The 22,682-nt window shown below is 34.7% G+C and overlaps 1 protein-coding gene across 2 annotated transcripts in view; it reads left to right on the top strand.

Annotated features, from left to right (window-relative positions):
* LOC125059932 (kinesin-like protein KIF21A) overlaps window positions 1–22,682 on the top strand; it is a 59,765-nt gene that overhangs the window by 13,511 nt on the left and 23,572 nt on the right. For both annotated transcript variants that reach the window (XM_047664632.1, XM_047664633.1), the window contains exons 3-5: window positions 728–956; window positions 18,890–19,135; window positions 21,600–21,921. In XM_047664632.1, the coding sequence (XP_047520588.1) occupies window positions 728–956; window positions 18,890–19,135; window positions 21,600–21,921 (797 nt within the window). The remainder of the gene's footprint in view (window positions 1–727; window positions 957–18,889; window positions 19,136–21,599; window positions 21,922–22,682) is intronic.

Here is a 22,682-nt window from a genome sequence, read left to right on the forward strand (position 1 = left end):
ACCCACATCACCTCGACTTCGCGTTTTTCAAGGCAGTTCTTGCCGCGCACCACCACTTTGTGGAACCAGCTGCCCACTGAAGTATTTCCGAACCAATTCGACCTAGGGTCCTTCAAGAGCGTACCAATTCTTAAAAGGCCGGCATTGCCTTCTGTCATTGAGCGTCTAATGTCTATGGGTGGCGGTAACATCAGGTGGGCCTCTTGCTCGCTTGCCCCCCGTTCTCTTAAAAACAAACAGACATTTTATATTGCAAACTAGGGAACTGTAGAATCGACTACTGGTGGGGACTTTCTTGGGAAGTACCACCTTCAATAGTTTAAAAAAAGAACATACTGCTCTCGAAGGCCGGCATCGCTGGGTATGCTACAATACCCATTTTAAATTTAAATTTAGACACCTGTCCATGGGCTGCGATGACTTCCCTTTGTGGGCGTCCCATAGGCTCGTTTGACTATCCTATAGAAAAAATATTAGACATAGATGTGTAATTCTGACAGAAGTATATTTATCGAATAGGTACCGTTTTGTTTCTACACCTTAAATATAGTAGAGAATATGATAATAGAATTGAATGCCTTAAATAAAATTATTTTTAAACCCTATCTAATTACGAAATCCAAACTTGGAAACTTGAGAATGTTCTGTGTGGTAAATGGCTTCTTTCAGTTCCCCTACAAACATTTTTTGATACTTACGCCATACATATATTAATTTGCCTTTACAGAATCAGACCACAGACATCAGCCGAGGTTCTAGAAGGATGTGGCATCTGTGCGAGAGCAGGAGACGCTGCGGGGGAAGGTGGAGTCGCTCTCGGCTCAGAGAGGGCTTTCACCTTCGACTATGCCTTCGAACCTTTGGTGGGCCAGCAGGAGATTTATGACACATGTGTCAGAAAGCTCGTGGAATCGGCCCTCGATGGATACAACGCAACTGTGCTTGCATATGGACAGGTTGGTTCCTTCTCTTTCTTTGCTTTTTTGTGCCTTATTGACATATTATATATTTATTACGAATTTTTTTTTTTTTGTTTTTAAAGACAATTCACACCAATTGACCTAGTCCCATGCTAAGTTGGTGAAGCTTGTGTTATGGGTACTAGGACAGGTTGGTTCCTTCTCTTTCTTTGCTTTTTGTGCCTTATTGACATATTATATATTTATTACGATTTTTTTTTTAAAGACAATTCACACCAATTGACCTAGTCCCATGCTAAGCTGGTGAAGCTTGTGTTATGGGTACTAGGCAACGGATATACAGACATATTATAGATAGATAGACATATAAATACATATTTAAACACCCAAGACCTAAGCACAACACCAAATGCTCATCACATCGATGTTCGTCTCAGCCGGGATCGAACCCGGGACCCATGGATTCGCAGTCAGGGGTACTAACCACTAGACCAATGAGTCGTCAAATTATTATTAATTAATAATACGATTGAGGCAAATGCCTGGTACATAATCTTATTATGTTCCGTGCCCCGTTCCAAGGGATAGGCAGTAGGATTGTTCATAGATATTTTGTACGGGTGTTGTGTGAAGAGATTCCTACTATTTAAATCAAGATTATCAACGTTCTCTCTTCTACTATTAGTCATGGGTTAATAAGACTGAGAGTACATACAATGTGAGAATCGACAGAGTTTTATTTATACCATTGTACATAGTCTTATCAGCTAATTGAGTAATAATTATTTCGTATTTGTTATCGAAAAAGATGTAAACAAAATGAACAGTTAATGAACTCGGTATGTTGATAGCACGAAAATATTTAACCCATTTCTCAATATAAATGTAGTTTTTTTTATTTCGTTATTGTTATGGTCTATATCTAATATTGCTGTCATGGTAACCTCTGTTGAATTGTATATTATGAATTGCGTTGACTCAAGGAGGCATAACATCTTGTATCAAATACGTTCTAAACATTTGCATTGTCTTTAAGTGAATAAGAACGTAACAATTGTAGTGTGAATTGAATACACTTTTGTATTTGCTGTTCAGAGCGTGCCTTTTTGGTACAGCATACTAGATCACATACTATAATATACACGAAACAATGCTTAGGAGTAACTTTTAGACTGTGTAGATTTCATCTAAGCCATGAATCAGATTCACAAGCCCCTTTTATCTCTGCCCTTTAAATAAATGAATGTAAATACAGAACGTTTCGTGTCGCCTCTTAGTGCTTTCAGAAATGATATTTCAAATCCCTTGTATTTAACATTCAGTTAAAAGGCAAAGTTAAGGCAGTGTTGGCCTAGTGGCTTCAGCGTGCGACTCTCATCCCTGAGGTCGTAGGTTCGATCCCCGCCTGTGCACCAATGGACTTTCTATGTGCGCCTTTAACATTCGCTCGAAGGAAAACATCGTGAGGAAACCGGCTTGCCTTAGACCCAAAAAGTCGAGGGCGTGCGTCAGGCAAAGAAGGCTGATCACCTACTTGCCTATTAGATTAACAAATGATCATGAAACAGATACAGAAATCTGAGGCCCAGACCTAAAAATAGGTTGTAGCGCCATTGATTTTTTAAAAAATAGGAAATCATACATATGTCTATATCCGATTTATTGTTTTGCCTATGACTCTCAGTTTAAAGCGTTTACAAAGCATTCTAGTACATAGCATAGTATAGCTATAATTATTATTCAATTGGGTTATTAAAACTAATTCTCTACATACAATAGAAGATAATAATTTGGTAGCACAAAAGTACGAACAAAACCTTTGTTGGTTTTTGCAGTCGACGACCGGCGTCGTAATTATAATGACTTACCTCGGCTTATTAAACTGAGACTGCAGGAAATGAAAACTAACATGCAGAAATGACCCTTACCTCTCCATTAACACAGTACAAAGTAATAATAGCCGTGAGATTATATTACTTAGGCGTTATCGTCTCAAATGCACCTGTTTTTCTTTGCGGTTCGCTTTCATGTATTGATCAATCAGTAGTGCAAGGGGGGCCCATGGAAAACCCGTGAGGGTGATAGCATGCTAGTAATATGGTATTAAAATTTAATGAATTTTTTATGGTTGAAGCGAAAGGGTGAAGGGTTTTAAAAACTTTATTGGGTTTTTAAACTAATGAGTAAAACCTTCGTTACGTTAAATAAATAGTAGTTAAAAATAACCGGAAGTACACCAGTCTAGGTAGACTGATGTACTTCCGGTTTTTTTTAAATGTAACAGGAGGCTCATCTGATGTTAGTGATACCGCTGCCCATGGACACTCATATTGCCAGAAGGCTCGCAAGTGCGTTATAAGAATTGCTCTTTTCTTGAAGTCTGAACCCGAAAAGCTAAAAATTACATTTATGTAATTGTAACTGAGAGCTTTAAGTTTGTTGAAAAATTGATAAAACTAACGAATCTAGGTTAAACCATTCTTTAGATATTAGTTAGTGATCAATTTGTTAATGTACGACTCTGAGTTAGAAGGCTGTATTTCTTATATTCAAATGTCCAAATACTATATTACAAGAATAATTCTTTATACATAATTTCGTACCTTACATTAAATTAATTAGCCTGTTTTTAATTTTTAATTTCTTATCATCGTGCGATCATTAATAAAAATTCATAAATAATTAAAATGCCTATCAAACTGATTTTAATTTAATTGAATCCACAATAATTACCGCCACTTAATGATTGTCATCTGAATTGGAGTTTGCGGAAATTTTCTTTGACTTATAAATAATTATGAGGCGAATAAATTATTATAATTGCGTCCATATCCATATAGCGAGCAAAAATGCAGTTTTTATGCGTTCAGTATGAATATGGTTTAAACGATGATAATACATTTTGTTCCTATTAATTGATTCTTAGGTAAAAACTTGAAAAATCCCTGTAGCCTGTGAAAACTATCTTTGACCCTGTTTTTTTTTTCGATTGTAGCTTATCATTGAATAGCGACTCTATAATGAGTTTGTAAATACTAAATAATGTATGAAATCAATAAATTTATGTTCTGCGCTTAAAATTGTTCATACAAATTGTTTTATATTATAGGCTAAATCGTATTGGTTTGTCGATAGTGTGTTTTTAAATACGCTTTAAGCTTTCACGGATAAAGTTTTACTCATTACTCACGCTTAAAAGTACTTAATGTATGTATGAAAAAATATCAATCAATCTTATTTCAGCGCGTAAAATTTTTATGCAAATATTTTATGGAATTGTTTAATAATTGTCGGACTTAGACTGTATGAGACTCGACTCAGCCCAGACTATCCTAAATAATGTATACCTTGGTTAATAAAATGATTTAGTTACCAATAGGATAGAAATGTATTTGGAAGCTATCGCTGTGTCGCTTTTAAAAACGCTTTTAAGCTTTCACGGGTAAAATTTTACCCTTGACCCATTTGGCTTGAAGATGAACTTTACGTATTGAACGAAAAGCCAGAAATGGCTTAAGAACACGTGTTGTCAAACAATAATGTTCTACTACAAAACACGATCTTTCTTTTGTTTTCACACACACAAACACATAGTTTACCAGTCGTAAAATACACGTATTTATTTATTTATTACCATATACGGTACAGAAGAGCTGGATCCTTTAAAAGAGTTTACAATGTGGAACACATAGTATACTATGAACTATATACTCTGTGTGTATATGTAGCTCGAATTCAGTTAATTAAATAAAATTTAATTGTCTGACGTAGTCTGCATTCTTCTAACTGTGTAAATTAAAACGCGTCAAGTGAATTCTGGCAATGTTTTTATAAATTTTTGATAAAATCTTTAAAAACGGTGTACATGAATAAATAAGAAGTGGTCGGCAATAAAGACAAGAAGTTTTTTATACTTTTTAATTAAATAAAGTTACAAATGCAAACACCTAATTACGAATGTGTCCTTCGGGGCTCGTGTTCTACTTTTTAATAACGTTTTGATTGTTTTTTAATTAAATTTAAAAAACGCTTTCTGTGTATACACAAACAAAATTCTATAGAAAGCGCCCACTGAGTTTTTGAAGTGAAACTTCTTTATCGGGGTTGGAAAAAAATTTAGTGTAACATTTTTTCGTTACGCGTCACATTTATTCGTTACGCTCATCTGTTTCTTGTCCCTACCACGGTTGATTCGAAGAGATTCGAAGCCATTTAAAATAACGATAACAATTATTATTATAGTAAAAATTCTATTACAATTAATGAAATTCTGTAATAATCTTAGTAGTAATAAGGTAAAATGAAATAATTGTATTATATGTATTCATGCCTATGTAAAGTAGCATATAGATCATTTTTCGAAAAATAAGGTCATAAAGAAGTTTCACTTCTAACGTGTGTACACTAGTACACGCACATATTTTTTTTATATAAACATCTATTCATTATACCATTAGGTTTGTGGATTTAACGTATGCAAGCAAAGGGCTCAACTTATTTAAGATCAAAGCAAAACCGTATTATTTTTAGTATCACAGGTTGACAACATTACGTAATGTCCCAATTCCTATTATCCTTATCCTACATATTTTATAGCTATGTGGGTGTTACCTTCGCGATTAATGAACGTTGCCAATTGCCGGAACGCGGCAGAACAGATGGAAATACGTAATATGAAGGGAGGGTGGAAGCGTTTCAATCGAGAAAAATGGTGTCTGGCTGGAAATGTTTCGGTGTTATACATATTTCTGTATATGTATATGGTTAGACGGGTTGGATATTTGGCAAATGAATTACTTATTTATGAAAATTTCCTGTTTTTTTTTCATTAAACGTGGTATCGTTTAAGCTTTGTTGGCTGTAAAGCTTCATCGTGATTGATTTGATTCTATTGACTGAGCTTTATGCGAATCGCATTTATGTACTGAGTATTAAAATACAAAAGCTACTTACAAAATATATATATTTACTAGCCGGCAAGAGGAATAGAAAAGTGGACTAAGAAAGTACTTAACTGGTTCCCCAGGTACTACAATAAACGAAAAAGTGGATAGACCAAATTAAGGAAACAGAAGGTGATACAGTGGAGACAGGAATGGCGGGATTACAGATACCTAAAAAGAATGAGATAGAAATAAAAATGTGTTTAAGTGTAAAAGTATCTGAATAAAAGGCTATTGGTATTATTATATATGTACTAACTGCAGCTATTGCAGTTAAAAGCGGGCCTTATTTGGGCCAATAACCTGTATCCAAGAAGTAGCTTATCATGGTACAATATAACAATACAAACGAGCTAAGTCGTTACGTAATTGTACTGCAAAGTGTCTACCGACACGCGAACTGTTGCTATGAGGGAGGTAGATTTGGTAAAGAATTTTGAATATACCTTAGATAGTTTGGTCACGAATGTTGCTGCTGTATCACTAATTTCGATTTGCGTTGTGTGTATAAGTGTAGATCAGTAGTAGATTTTTAGGTTCATAAGACGTAACTGTATGGGGTCATCGGGGCGCTTTAAATAATAGAGCATATTAGTTTTACTCTATATTAACCACTCGCGTACAATAATAGAATATAAGTGAAATTATGAAACTTTATTAAAGCTTGTAGTTTCTCTACTATTTAAACGAGCTAGGTCTGAATATCCATAGTTGCTCCTGTCACACTTAAAATCGATTATCGTTTAGTTTTTGTAATTTTATTGTTTTGTTTAACATTTGTATTAACTTTTTGTGTATGTCATCTTTGCCTATAAATGCTTGTCACATTAAAAATTTAAATTGTGGTTCTTTGACTAATGTATCAGTGAGCGTTGGCAAGCTTTCATCAATAAAAAAATCGTCTACGTTGCATAAAAAGGCATTTCAAATACGTTATGTATAAAAAAGAAATTAGCACCAAGTATAGTATCTGTTAAAATAATCAACACGCCAACTATAGACGAATTCTCACACCAAATCGTAAGTGCTGTAGGCAAGTCTTGGTCCGCTACCAAACCTTGCTTTTAGACTAACATTCCATACTGTGTAGTGTAGATCAATAGGCTGATAAAACTGAATCCAAATTTCGCTTGAATTTTAACCTATCCACAATTCCAAGACCTCACAAAACCTAGTAAAACATAAAAGTATTCGCTCTAAATGCTCTTATAAAGTTACAGTTAAAGGGCTCTTCATATCGTGGCTTTTGAAGTGCTTTCCTACAAATTAAGGATCTGTTGAGACAGGGTCCTCACGTAGGCCTCATTTATCGCATCTCACGTATGCATTGGTTTAATATAATTCTTATTTCTTGTCGTTCAGATTTGGTAGCGTGCTCGAAGCATTGGATTAAATTATCGCGGGTTTGGCTTCAGATCTCTGTGTGATTTTCCTTTCGCATCTGTTACGCAAAAGTCTAGATTGGGTCCAAAATATAAATCTTATCATATATCAACGGTAGATTTTTATACGTAAAAAATATATATTGTTTAAAAACGTGGAAGTGAGACCCTGGCTCTATTTATGGTAATTATTGCATACAAATTTACCGATCCATGAGACAATTGATGTAATATAACTTATGCAACTGAGGACATGACTGGAATGATATTCTGAACCTTGTAAACATTCACAGAATATAAATTAGCTCTGTGAATTATTACTAGTACAATTGGGTATTTCCTTCGTATTTGAAATAAGTTGACAAAATTATACTACAAATGGAGTACTTTCTGAATTTGTCAAAAGGTCAAACGGGCAGGAAGTTCACCTGATGTTAAGTGATACCCATAGGCACTTTCAATGCTAGAGGGTTCGCGTGTATTGCCGGCCTATTAAGAATTGGTACGCTCTTTTATTGAATAAGTCTAAGTCGAATAGTTCGGAAATAGTTCAGTTGGTTGGTTCCATAGCGGTGATGCGCTGCAAAAACTGCCTTAAACGCTCAGCCCTGCGATTCTGTAACTCACTTTTCGAACTCACACAGCAGTTTTCGCATCGGCGGTCGCTCTGAAATCAGTCGTAAAGCAGTCATTTTATGATTTGGCATTCTGATAAACAATCAACTACAAGCTCCCACCTTTTCAGTATGCGAAAACTGCTGTGTGTGTTCGAAAAGTGAGTTACAGAATCGCAGGGCAGTTCTAGAAAAATGTTCGACAATAACTCAATAGAAAGATTATAATGTCGTTCAAAACTCCTAGTGATTATGACATGAAAAAGTTGAGGGGAAATTTCAAAGACCATTAAAAAGCGTAAATATATTTCAAGACAAATAGTTTTAAATTATTAAAGCGACTGATAATTTTGGTAGTCAATTATAATTCCACCTCGGGCGTACTAACTGTTAAAGGAAGGACAGCACCTACATAATAATATTACGTCCGAATTCCAACCTAACTCCTAAAACGTTGTTCTTGAACCTTATTCTCTAGTACATAAGGCACGGCCACCCACGCTCACTAATTACTATGCACATGCGTTTTTACGCCGAAGGCAGAATGATATTCGCTGCAGAATGGTTCCGCTTTTGTTCAACTGTTAGTCATATTATTATTTAAATATTTGAATAAAACCGCAACTTTTTATTGAAGCGAAATTACTGTATATTGACTTACTTCGCCAGACGCAATATGCAAACTATATCGATAATAAGTTATATAGGCAGCTTAATATCTCGCCGTCCACAATCTAAAAGACTGGCCTAAAAATTTTACACAGAGTTGGAAATGTTCCTGTAATATGGAATTTACCTACTAAAGTCAAAACTGTTTACGACGACATCGTCTAGAAGAACATGCCGGTTATATTGACCATATCAAAGGTCCCGGCTGAATTCTATTGTATTAGGTTCTTAATAAAACGTCATCGGCTGTTACGACTATCAGTTTTCTACGACCTAATATGAGTAGTCCCTCCGATATCGTTATAACAGATATTGACGTATTAAGTTTGTTATGGAAGAGCTGGGAACCGTGACACAGGTATTTTTTACATAAAAGGGTTCCCAAATCTTACATATTATGATGAATAGTTTCTAATCAATAAACACATTGCGAGATACTGACTGTTAAACTTAGATGTCTCGTACTGTTTTGGAAAGACACGCTTGATATTTCTGTTCGCGAAACTTCTTTCTTCTTGGACTTAGCATTAAGACATGAAGGAGGTGGATAATGTATATCCAAATTGTAACAGGTGTAAGAATCTGATTACAGCACTAAAAGGTCTGGCGAAATAGCGGATATCCGCTGATAGCACTGATAACGGCTATTGTTTCTGTCTTTGGACCTGAACAATAGAATATTCTTTGGAAACAATGATGCAACTCTAGATATGGCTAACTATACCTACAAGATATAGATATCATTGATTATCCTTTTGCTGGGATGTAACCTTTTAATACATAATCTATACTGTCCATGTGTGGGTTGAAGAACTCGTAGCAAATTTTGTTCGTATAAATTTGGTTTCTTCTCAATGAAAAACTTATCAATGAAACAGCATTCTTGCTAAAATAGTTGTTTGTATAAATTAAATAATAATGGTCATTTTTACATATTAAAGAATTCTGCCTTTTGTAACTCATTGGTCACATAGTATGTTCAATGCATAAAGAAAATATGCTATTTGTTAAACATCGTCTTTTGTTTTTATATAAGAGGTCGTAAACCGCCAGGCCTATCACCTTATGTGAGAAATTAAATATGCGACGTTAAATTATATACAATATTCGACGATAGGGTTTCGTCATAGAGTAGTACCTTCACAATACTTCACTATACAAACGATATGTTTTCCTTAAAAGAAAGACTTAGAGAAGAAGAGGCGTACCAATTCTTAAAAGGCCGGCAACGCACTCGCGAGCCCTCTGGCTTTGAGAGTGTCCATGGCTCGGTTTCACTTTACATCAATTGAGCCTCTTTACCCCTGTAGAATTAAAAAAAAACACTAGAATTACTAATAATTCCCCAAAAATTTTAACAACGTAATTATACGTTCCAACATAACATCAAAATTGTGTGTTACTCTTTTTGACTCAGTTCCATTAGCGATTATAGACCGGAGTTATGTTTATTTCAGTGAAAAGCTCGAACATGGTAAACGAATTCTTTGATGTGCATTTTATTGCCGAGCTATTTTTATGAATCCTCAAAGATAGCTTGTACGAGCGTGGTAATTGACTGGAACGGGAAATGTTGTTGATAATAGTTGATTTAGTAAGTTTTCATATGAAATTTATAAGCAAATATAAATTATATACAGTCAAAATCTGTTATAACGACATCGAAGGGACTACTCATATTTAGTCGTAACAGCCGATGACGTTATTAAGAACCTAATTCAATAGAATTCAACCGGGACCTTTGATTTTGGTCAATATAACCGGTATGTTGTTCTAAACGATGTCGTCATAAACAGTCTGACTGTTTTGACTGTATTGACATAAAAAACGTTTAGGTCTGGGCCTCAGATTTTTGTATCTGCTTTTCTAATAGACTTAGAGACAAAGGCATACCGGTTTCCTCACGAGGATTTCCTTCACTGAGGGAGTGTTAAATGCGCGGATATAAAGTCCATTCGTGAACAGCTAGGGATCGAATGACCAGGGTCAGGGACTACAACCTCAGGAATGAATGCACCGACCATTGATCAGGGTTGAGTGACAACCCTGATCAATGGTTGTGTGGCATATCGAATGACGTTAGTTTCGCGGTCATTTGGAAGGGAAGGTTAAATAAGCCGAACGGTGAAGGAACACACACGACATGTTTCAGACAGAAGTTTGAACTCCTAGTTATCTATGACAAAAATAATCAAAGATACTGATGCAATCTGAGGCCAAGACCCAATTAGGCTTGTAGCGCCACTGAATTATTATTTACATTTCTGGATATTTAAAAGTCGAGGGAAATGGTAATTGCACTTGCTTGTGCTGCATTGATGAATACCAAGATAAACAAACGAGTGATTGACATTTCAAAGAAACAATAAACTTTACGTAATAGAGAATGTCTAAAGTATTCATTTATTTACAATAGCTAGCCAACGCTCGGCACACTGATACATTGAAACTAAAAAAAAACAAAATACAAGATGAAGAAAGAAAAAGAAAAGAGAGAAGAGAAAAATACATCGATTCCTATTATAATTTTATAAAAATTGATTTCAAAGTGTGAGAAGAGCAACTAACTAACTGGATACTTAGCTTGTGTATCAGAATGCCCAATCTGGATAACGGTGATGACCAAAACGCGTTCTTCTTAAAGGAAGGACAAATGGGATGATGGGATGCCTGATAAACTATACTGATCTAGTTGATCTATATTTATTAATATATGTCCGGTATCTTCTTATAGTTGCGGAGACATTATACACCTACCTAAATAAATGTGAAAAACATGGACAGCTTGTGGCGAATAAATACTTTTCCGTTAACCGCCTTTATAATTATATTAAAGGATTATGCGTAATACAACTCATAATATAAATATAGTTTTTGTTATTGACAGATAATGGACAAATAATAGCTTACACTGATGAAAGTATTTTTTTAATAACACGCGGACGTATAAACTCCCTAATAAACTAAGCATGGAACACACACAGTTCTCTGCATTCACAGATTACTTACTGTTTATATGAACTGCTTTCCGTCCAAAATAATTTGTGTCTCAATCGAAGTGACTAAGTCTTTAGTATACCCAGTAACCAGTTCCTACTCCCTGAGCCTCGGTAACATCGAATAGCAATGCAATAATCAGACTAAGAGTCGATTCATTTGCTATTTAAGTATTGAATTAATTGTAAATAAATTTTGTCATATAATAATGTAGTCCCAAAATTACGCCATAAGAAGGCGAAAATAGGATTGCGAAATATTCTAGAGGTCGTTCAATGACCTTCAATCTCTACGCCAACGTTTTTATGAAACGCTTCATCTATTAATTTTGAATTTATCAATATTTGGTTCTTGTACCAAAATTGATGAAGGTTAAATATTTTTATATCCTTAAAACCCGCCTACGTCATTATCCTTGCGATGGAACGATATCTATATAGAGGCGACAGTTATTATTTATCAAAAATACAAGAGGTACGATGGAACACAAGTTGGTTATAATGTTTCTGACTACCGAAGTCGACATTCTTTAATTGTCTTATGAATATAATTAACAACTAAAAATTCAAACAATAATTGCACAATCCACAAGTTAACACTTTTTAACTATTTAGGTTGCTAACTACTAACTAAAATCTAATAAAATAATAATATTAATACATAATAATTTAAAAGCTAATCTTAGGGTTAATGAGTCATAATTAATATATATAAGTAGCTAATTACGTCACAGAAATTGCTCAAAAAGAAGATTCTTAAATAAATTTAAAGCCTGAGCACGTCTGATATCATTCTTAACCCAATCGATGCTTTAATTACGTTTATGAACTTACTAGCTTACGATGAGCCATTGTTCGTAGTTAATGCTATTAGGAAATAAAGTTTATCGTTAATCTATTAGCACTTAAAGCGATTACAACTTAATGAGGCGTCTAGTGAATTAATCAGAAGGCTTTGTCAGCGCCGCACTGCCATGAGCAAACGGAATTTAAACTCCATTGTAGGACTGGTATGGTGCGCAAGAGTCGAGTCCCGTATATGGGCGGGCGGCGCGACAGATCTATATCGGTTTATACGAACGGTTTCCTACAAATTTGCTCATTAGCGCTTGGTGGAAGCTGGTTTTCTCCTTTTATACAATTCATGACATCTGCGACACAAGCCAAATTTTATTTACATTTCATTGAACATTAATTAAAAATATTGTAAGCAAAAGTATAATAATAATAATAAAGCCCGTTTTATTTCCAATCATGACAAAAACAAATTATAATACACAGCTTAGATTATTTTACAATTTTTTTTCCTCTGCTTGTTATCCTATATCCTAGCTTCCTTCAGTACCGTTGATTGCAACCCTTTCGCGAGTAAAAGCCTCCTCCAGCTTTTTCCAACTGACTCTGTCTTTGGCTCTCTTTCTCCATTCGTTTCCCGCTACGGCTTCCATTTCTTCTATCTACCTTTTTTTTGGGCGGCCTCTTAGAAGCAACAGTATACAAATACTATATTATGTTAAATTATTGATCATTTATGTACCTTGAATGAAGCAAATATAGAAAAAAAGCCAAGACCAAAAGGGTTATCAATTCATCGTCCATGGTTCCAAAACTGGGCAGTTTTTGCCTATGGATTTCCGAACTAATTCGACTTAGCGTCCTTCAAGAAAAGAGCGTACCAAGTCTTGCGAGCGCTCTGGTAATGACTGTCTATGGGCGGCGGTATCACTTACCATGAGGTAAACCTCCTGCCTGTTTGCTCCTCTTACTTAAAAAAACGTGTATTTTTAAATATTAGTAGACGTTGAATGAAATATCTAAGTTTTGAACATAGATGTGAAGGTCGAGGTTGTTACGATGTTGACATGCCTTACATCATGATTACGTAAGCAGTCAGTGATAAGACCCAAATAGTATTTAGTATCGCATTTGGGATTTTTTTTTAAGTCTATTGCAAGTGTTATTTGTATAGAGTTCAAGAAGACCCATTGCGAAGACTTGATTTTTAGAAATATTAATTATTAACACAACATTCTGGCTTATTGAGTTTTCGTTAAATGAGTTGCGCCGTATTTAAAAAATGTTTGGTTAAGTAATTTAAATCCCGCAAGACTTGATTTGACGTACTCAGTTTTACAAAAGACTGTCATTTCCTACTGAACGTGTTAAAAACCTCTACTAATTAGAATTATAAGGATAAAACATTAAAATATATCAAGGTATTTTTTATAATAAATATTTTTACAAATAAAACCAGCCTATTGGCGCCTATTATCATTTTTTTTAAATAAAACAGGGGGCAAACGGGCAGGAGGCTCACCTGATGTTAAGTGATACCGCCGCCCATGGACACTCTCAATGCCAGAGGGCTCGCGAGTGCGTTTTGTCTTATATATTGCGGAATCAGACGATTCTAAGGAAAATTGAAACTGGAACTACGTCAGTTAACTTGAGGAATAACAAAAACAACGACATTCTTACGTTCACAAAGCGCGTCACAATGACACTATAATATCATCAGGCTTTTGCGGATATAAATAATGTTGTTTTTTATTCTATATAACTTAAATAGATTCTTAGGTTAAGTAAAAATGGTTCATTAAAAAACGGAAACGCTTTAGACCATCTCCCATTTATTACTAATAATAGACAATACCTTTTATTTATTTGCATTACACACTTAAAACGTACCAAAAAACAAAAATAATTTAATCATATAGGTAACAATACAATGTACACTTATGAACGTCAAAAAAAGAAATGTATAAGAAATGCTTCTAACTTTACAATGAGTGGCAGTTCTCAAATCGAGGGCGTAGAACGGAACAGAAGAACTGGCAATAAACTCTTATACCTTGTTCTTTTAAAGAAAAAAAAATTGTTATATTTATTTATTTTTTATTATTATTTTGTGTATTTCTGTGTGTTCTTCGTTAGTGATAAATGTTATCTCTATGTCTATGTAATATGTCTATTTGAGTTCTCGAATTATTGCACTTTTTAGAGAACCGGGGGCAAAAGGGCAGGAGGCTAACATGTTATTCCGCAGCCAATGGTCACTACCAGAAGGCTTACGATTGCGTTGCCGGTGTTTTAAGAGTTGGTACACTCTTGAACGACCCAAGTCGAATTGGCTCGGAAATACTGCAAAATGTATCTTTTTAAGATAATTTAAACGTATGGCCCATTTCACTTTTAAAAAGGATTAATACGCAGTAGGCGATTCATTAGTTTGGCGATTAAAAAGAGTGGCGGAGAGTTTATTGCCAGTTCTTCTCTTCCGTTCTACGCCCTTGATTTGAGAGCTGGTAGTAAAATTAGAAGCATTTAATGTATATTTATTTTTTGACGTTCATAAGTGTACATTGTGTTACCTATATGAATAAATGATTTTTGACTTTGACTTGACTTTAATATCGCGCTTAATGTACTTCGTGACCTATTCCTAACCAATGCGATATCATGTCTTCAAAAGCGACTTCTGCGGCGAATAATCGCCTACGGAGTAGAAAGGTCTCAGTGAAACGTCATACTGAAGTTAACAATTGTCCTGATATCATAACAACATTTTAATAACATTATCAGTGTTACTTTAATGACTAACCTTAAATGGCCAATTGACCAATTCTAAAATCAAATATGACAATCATGACATAAGATTTGTGAGTCATCTCCTACTGGCGTTCCACCAGGCGCCAATGAACTTAATTTCGCATGCAATTTTAACTTTTGTATGTAATCTGAAGTGTTACCATTTTCCTGTGTGTTTCTGTTATCATTCTAATCAAACAAGATAACTGTGATAAGCTGATATTGTCTAGTGTTTGACCGTGGTCAAAATCTTGCTATTTATATTTTGTTTTTACATATAAATTTCTAAATAATTACGTCCCTAACTAAAGAAAACTTCACTAACGAGTGGATATCATTGATTTTTTTTAAATGCTTTTAGATACCTGAAATTCATATTTTTTATTCATACTAATATTGTTTATCTTTTTTCTTGTATCATTATGACCTTAATAGATAAGTATTGGTTGTAAAAATATATTGATTATCAAAATATGTTTATAAACAAAATTATCGCAGGCATAATATGGCAGAGTTGGCCTAGAAGCTTCAGCGTGCGACTCTCATCCTTAAGGTCGCAGGTTCGATCCCTGGCTGTGCACCAATGGACTTTCTGTCTATTCGCTCGAACGGTAATGGAAACATCGTGATGAAACCGGCTTGCCGTATACCCAAAAAGACGGACACAGGAGGCTGATCACGTACTTGCCCATTAGATTGACAAATGATCATGAAACAGCTACAGAAATCCAGAGGCCCACAACTAAATAGGTTGTAGCGCCACTGATTTATATTTTATCATAATATGGCAACAGTTATGTAACATTTTTAAACATTTGACAGTATTGTCCCCTTCTGAATTAAGTAAATAATAATTTACTTTTAAGAATAAGTTAAATATAGCATTAACTTCGTTTAGATGTTTTCAAAAATTGTTAACATTGGGATAAATGCTTAAAAAATATAAAAAATATTATCACAACAGATTATATTGCTATGATAATTAATATGCTAGTCAGTAAAAGAAAACCGAAAAACTTGTGTCGTATTAGTTGTATATTAACTATTTTAAAACTAAAAATGGAACCCTAAACATCAAGGCTTAAACCGGAAGTAACATCGCATAAAGCTTTTTGAACTATCATTATATTTCCGGTGTACTTGTCGAAACCTGATTAGAGTACGGAAGCCTGTGTATAGAAAGTGTTATGCAAACATAATATATTAATTAAGTAAATATTACATCGTGGGAAAAAATGGATTACTTTCCGCATATGAAAGTCGGACGGGTTTTGTTAATTAGTATTTTGTAGAGATAACATCTTTATGTTACAATTATAGATAGTGTAATCTGTGGATGTCATCAGATGTTGATTTCTCGGACAATGGTGCTAAATTATTATACAAGCTAAGTTAATTGAAGTAAAACTTTTAGCAGTATTATATAGTATATTATTATGTTGTTAATAAAATAATCAGTACTGTTTGATAACCCTCTCTTGTGGTAAAGGCAAGTGTATATCTAGCTTTTAAAGCTTGTCCGTGGTATATTATGAATAGCTATCAAGTTCTAAGGTGTTATTCTAATAAATTAATATGTTGTGCATTATTAAAAAATGAAAATATACATCTACATCTTTTCGGTTAAAACATCAATCTACTATCTTCTTAGTTGTATTTTTCAATGCTGAATGTCGCGTCACTACTCTGGTAGTGTTATCTCTCCACTTTGTGGGGTCTATAGCTTCACTTAGCGCAGCTGTTATTAACTTTTGCGGTCACACCAGCGAGTAAGTTATATGCCCCGCGGGCTTTAGCCTTCCAACGTGCCGACGACAACCACTATTTACTATATATCTATCCTATTCATATTATATGCAGTCACTCGCTTTGAGGTGATTGATTTACTGTTTCTTTCCAGTATCGATCATGTAACCATTTGAATAAAACAATTTGCATTAACATACATTAAAGATTGATTTACAAAAACACAATCCTGTCCTAACAGATCAGCCTAAACCGACAAAAATTTATAACCAATAAAAAAACTGCACACACGATATAAGATACAAAAAAAATTAACTATTAAATAACTAACTATTATAACAAATAATAGAACTTTTAAGTTCACTCAACGCACAATAGAAAACGTCCGTTAACCTATGTAATTCTTTAACTAAAGTAATACAAGCGAATGCCCTTTTCGGAAGGTTAGTCCTAGTTAAATGTAGATAAAAACACGCTAAACACAATATATATATATATTTTTTTTTATGGCTCTGGCACGGTTTGTGCATTAGCCAGCGTCAAGTATAAGATTTTTTATAATTCGTGCTTTTTGCCTTAGAAATTCGATCATATCCTCCATGTACGGTTTATTCACTCGCCCGGTACCGCACAACCCTCCCAAAGGCCGAGAACAAATTTAAATTAAATTAAAACTTGTCCTCGAACCGGGAATCGAACCCGGTACCCCTCACCTAGCTGCCACTTAATAAGACCGCTAGGCTATGAGGCCCCCCACAATATTATAAACTTATTTCGCCTTCCTTATAATTCATTGGGTATGGTAGTCACGTAGCCGCCGTACAGACAGTGGGTCGCCATTCCGTTAAAATCGCAAACCGGCTCTACTCAAATGGTGTAATAGGCCATGTTCCATCTAGGTATCCGTTATCTCCATACTATAATCATCAACCGCTACTATAGATTATACTGTCGTATTTAATATCGATATGATTTGACGCTTGTCAAAATATATATTTGATGGGCTTATTGCTTATTATGGGGTCACGCTGCCGATGTCGAAACTATTTCATTCTTTAGAAGAGGGCTATTCGTGCGATCTATAATTTAAATAAATCTGTGAAAGATACATTTAAGGAAATTAATATACTTTCCTTTCCCTTGCAATATATTAAGGAAATTATAATGTTTGTATACAAAAATAGTGATAAGTTTCGCGTTTGTTTAACTCGGAACAAACGCAGGCTGCAATTTCCCCGTACTAGACTATCTAAAGTTAGTAATTATTTTTTTGGAAAAGGGATACCACAATAGGTTTTTATTAGGAATACCTAATAAAAACCAAGATACTCTCTTATCACTGCCTTGTAATAAATTTAAGAAATGTATTAAAGAAAAGCTGTGTAAAAAGGCTTACTATAAAGTTAACGATTATCTAGTTGATAAAAGGGCCTGGGACTAGTGCTGGACAGGCTACTTCTAATTAATTTGCGATATTTGTTTTAAAATAAGTGTTGTTTGCCATAGTCATTTTGTATGATGATTTGCTATTGTAAAAGAGTACCGAGAGTTTTTTACGCCGGCTTTTTCTCTCGGCCTGCACCCTCTGTCTTCTTTGCCGATGAGTAGGCATGTTACCGATACAAATTTAATGACGTGGAATAAGTGATACCTGTATCTTATATTCCATAAACATTTTTTTTGGGACTCCATCGTTATAATTTAGTTTTCTAAATAGTATTAAAACAAATAAAAATAAAACATTTAAAAAAATATGTATTCGTATGTTGTCTTGGATCGGCACGTAAGATTGATGGTAGAAGAGTAACTTTTATCTAATTAATTTCGCTAAATCTTTATAAGTCCGGAAGTAAAATACAATATCAAATTAATTGACAAATAATTATACAACTGCTTGCAAAATAACGAAATTTCTCTCAACAACTTTTAAAGCAATAAAGATATAATTTTTAATTCGTTATCACTTCAATTAATGAGTGAAATAATTACCAATTAACGATTCGACATTTAATTGACGTTTCCTCATTACAGACTGGCTCCGGAAAGACATACACAATGGGAAGTGGCTGGGAGGGGGAGGGTGACCTTGACGAGGACAAAAGAGGCATAATTCCTCGAGCAATCCGTGACCTGTTCACTGGGGCTGAAGAGAGGGCAGAAGCTGCCCGCGCGCAGGGTCAACTTCCTCCCGAGTTTTCGGTCCAAGCGCAGTTCATTGAGCTTTACAATGAAGATATTGTGGACTTGTTAGACCCCGCGAAGGATCCTTATGCGAAGGTATACATGACCTACGTACACGTATATCTACTATATAAAAATAAGTCGGGTTTTCCTTCCTGACGCTATAACTCAAGAACGCACCAACCCATTTCCACGGTTTTGCATTCGTTGGAAAGGTCTCGGGCTCCGTGAGGTTTATAGCAGAAAATTCAGGAAAAATTTCAACAGAAAAGCGGGAAAATCTTACAAAAAAAAAATTTCTTCATCTTTTAATCACCAATCGAAATATTACATAAAACCAAGCCACCTGGTGGCGAAACGGAGTTCGCAGGGTTTGCTAGTATATATATATATATGTGTGTGTGTGTGTGTATCCTCTTTCAAGGGCCATGAATGAATGCTTCAGAGCTCATTAAAATCCATAAGTAGATTTGCAAACAAATAGCAATCATTAGTTTACAATGTAAGCAGTACAAACATAATAGAATAGAATAATGTTTCATAGTTTTTGTCCTTAAAGCAATTTAATCATTCTGTGGAAGTTAGACAAGTGCAATAGTGCATGAAACGAATTTAATTTGGCAAATCTCGTGTCCTTGTGGCTCGTTAGCGTAGTTTGAACATAACAATGTACTATTTTAAGTTCGACGTATATACAATGCGTAAAAATACTTGAAAATATCTGATTTAGAAAAGCGCGTTCTTCTACATTCTTATAACCAGTAAACAGTGGCTCATGAAGCAGCATTTTACAAATTCTAAGCCGTTTCACCAAAGCAGAAAGTCCAATCCAACCTAGGATTTCAAGGAATTATCCTACCTTCGGTAGCCAAATAAAATTACTAGCAGCTACTATCTGTCAGTCAGTTCTCTCAGGTTTCTTATCGATTATGGACGCTCTAGGAATAGAAGAAATTTCACTTATTTATTATGTGCGTCGCAAAAACATTATAAAGAAGAAACAAGATTACTATATTATGGGTCCTTTTATATCAGATCGAAACCGATGTGGTGTTTTTTTACACTGTATGAAGATTTGAGGAAATATCCTCCTAAAATTTTTAAGCTATTAAGCTTATGAAGACTTTTTTTCGTGGGGAAATGCTTTACGCATACCCTCCCGCGGCACGGTTGCCTGATGGTAAAGGGTTATGTGGGACTCGCTGCTGTCCATACCCACTAAAGTCTAAAACCCCACGGCACCACCAGCAATCGCCCAAGGCAGGACACGGTAACAGCATAGCCTTGTGCCCATCCATCCACGCGATCAGCCGTTAAACTCACGGTCCTCTACGGCCACGAATGATTTGGAATGTATCTTATATGTAGAGATTAGCTGACGATACAACATACAATATCTCTCTGACATATTGTGATAATATGCGTCATTTGGAAGGAACCATCCAATACAACTATTTTAATATACCTTGACCGGTACTTTAAAACAGTTTGCATAATAAAGAGACAATTAAATAAAACAGCGTGACATGAACCACTCTGAACGCATTATTTACTTTCACTTAGAACAATATGCATCGTGAGACTTGAGTCACACATTAGCTCGCAATATAGTCTTAATTAGAGCTGTTGGTCTATTCTTGACATGTTTATTCGTATGATAATAGAAGAATAAATTAGCCTCAGTCGGTGAATGGAAGCCCAATTATGGAAGCGATAAATAACCTTGTAGATCTATGAAAGACTGTTTTGCAATTGAACACCTTCCTGGATTGTTCGGTATGTCTTGTTATGTTCATACATTTGATTGACGGTGACCGAAACCAACTGCTGATAAATGCAATCTTAGATTGATAACAATATAATTTGTCAGGAACTAAATTACCTCTGGAGGATTGAAGTATTTGTGAATAGAAGTCATTTTTAACAAGGGACAAAACAATCAAGGAACAAACGATTATAAACTTGTAATACTAATATTATAATGGATGTGTACTTTTGTAAGTTTAAAGTATATGAACTAAACTTTAACAATTAGTACCAGTCTTTATTTTTTTGTTCTTTTGGTCAGAGCAGGATGTTGGAGGCATTGAACGCATGTTATTAATTTAGTTAATTAACTTATTAATAAAAATGTTTAAAATTCAAAAATCATTTATTCATTTAGGTAACACAATTTACACTTATGAATGTCAATAATAAATGCTAAATGCTTTTAATTTTACATTTACTGCCAGTTCTCAAGTCTAGGGCGTAGAACGGACGAGAAGAACTGGCAATAAACTCTCCGCCACTCTTTTTAATCGTCAAGTTTTTTTGTTTTACACAAGGTTTGTAAGGAGCTGCAACCGTTACACCATGTTCCACATGACATCTTAAGTAATTAATATGTAATTAAAAATAATAAAATACGAAGATTTGTCCTCTATCAGCAGTAGGCATGGTAAAATAGGAGAACGCACTTACTCGTGGGAACAACACGCAAATTCATAGTCGAAATAATATGTATAATTCTAAAGTTTTTAAGAATGCTAGTTTCCTCATATAAACTAATACTTTTCAGGGTAATTTAAAAATAACAGAAGATGGTTGCGGTGGAGTAAGGATAATTGGAGCGTCCATTCGAGCTGTCAGAGGCGCCAAAGAAGCCCTAGGAGCACTCCGTGCCGGTGCGTTAGCCCGCACCACAGCAGCAACGAACATGAATTCGTCATCATCAAGATCTCATGCGGTTTTCACACTTCTCCTAAGACAGAGAAGACTGGCAGATCACGAAGGTGTGAAAGAGATGGAGACAGATGCCGATGCTCCCGAGCAGTATGAGACGTTGACCGCTAAGTTCCATTTCGTGGATCTAGCTGGTTCAGAACGATTGAAAAGGACAGGTACATAATTAATTATTGACGTGATAACGTCTTTAAAATCGTTTTAGTCGGGTGACATGTTCAGAAACTTGTGTCACACCAAAACCTCACGAGCGCGATCGCAGGTATAACGAGAGAGAGACGGACCGATCTCCCGTCTCATCTCGAGCGCTGCCAGTCATTCCGTGAATGTATGAAGAAAAATGTATATCATAGTCGAATAAGTAAACTTGTCATTTTACACCCGAAATTTATCATCAAAAGTGTGAATAAAACGATAGATGTAATTTAAAATTTGAAAAAATTGTTATCTTTATTAATTCCTTACTTCCCAAAAACTTATATCACCAATAAGACGTTACCACGTAAACATCTCGATCGTAAACCTACTTTACAAACAACCAATATTTTTTTTTTAGATTAAGAATTTTCTTTACGTCTTGTAAACATATTATTTTCTAATTTTAACGACTTCTCTGTTAAATTAAATTAATATACTCATATAATAACATTTTAATTTTTTTTTTATAATCTTAGCTCAGCTTTAGTCTGTAGAAAAGTAATTTGAATACTTAAAAAACTACTACGACATTGAAGCACTTTCTTAGAATTCTGTTATATCTCAACGTGTGACTGTTTTTGTGTGAAACTTTTTTAATGTTTATTATATTACTTATATTAATTATTAATAATATATACTTATTTTTATATACTTTATTATATTTTATCTTTATTTTATGCTTCTGTACAATTTTTTTCTATAGTTTGAACATTTCCTATTC

Source organism: Pieris napi, chromosome 20 (assembly GCF_905475465.1).
Source record: "Pieris napi chromosome 20, ilPieNapi1.2, whole genome shotgun sequence".
NCBI classification, from domain to species: Eukaryota; Metazoa; Arthropoda; class Insecta; order Lepidoptera; family Pieridae; genus Pieris; species Pieris napi.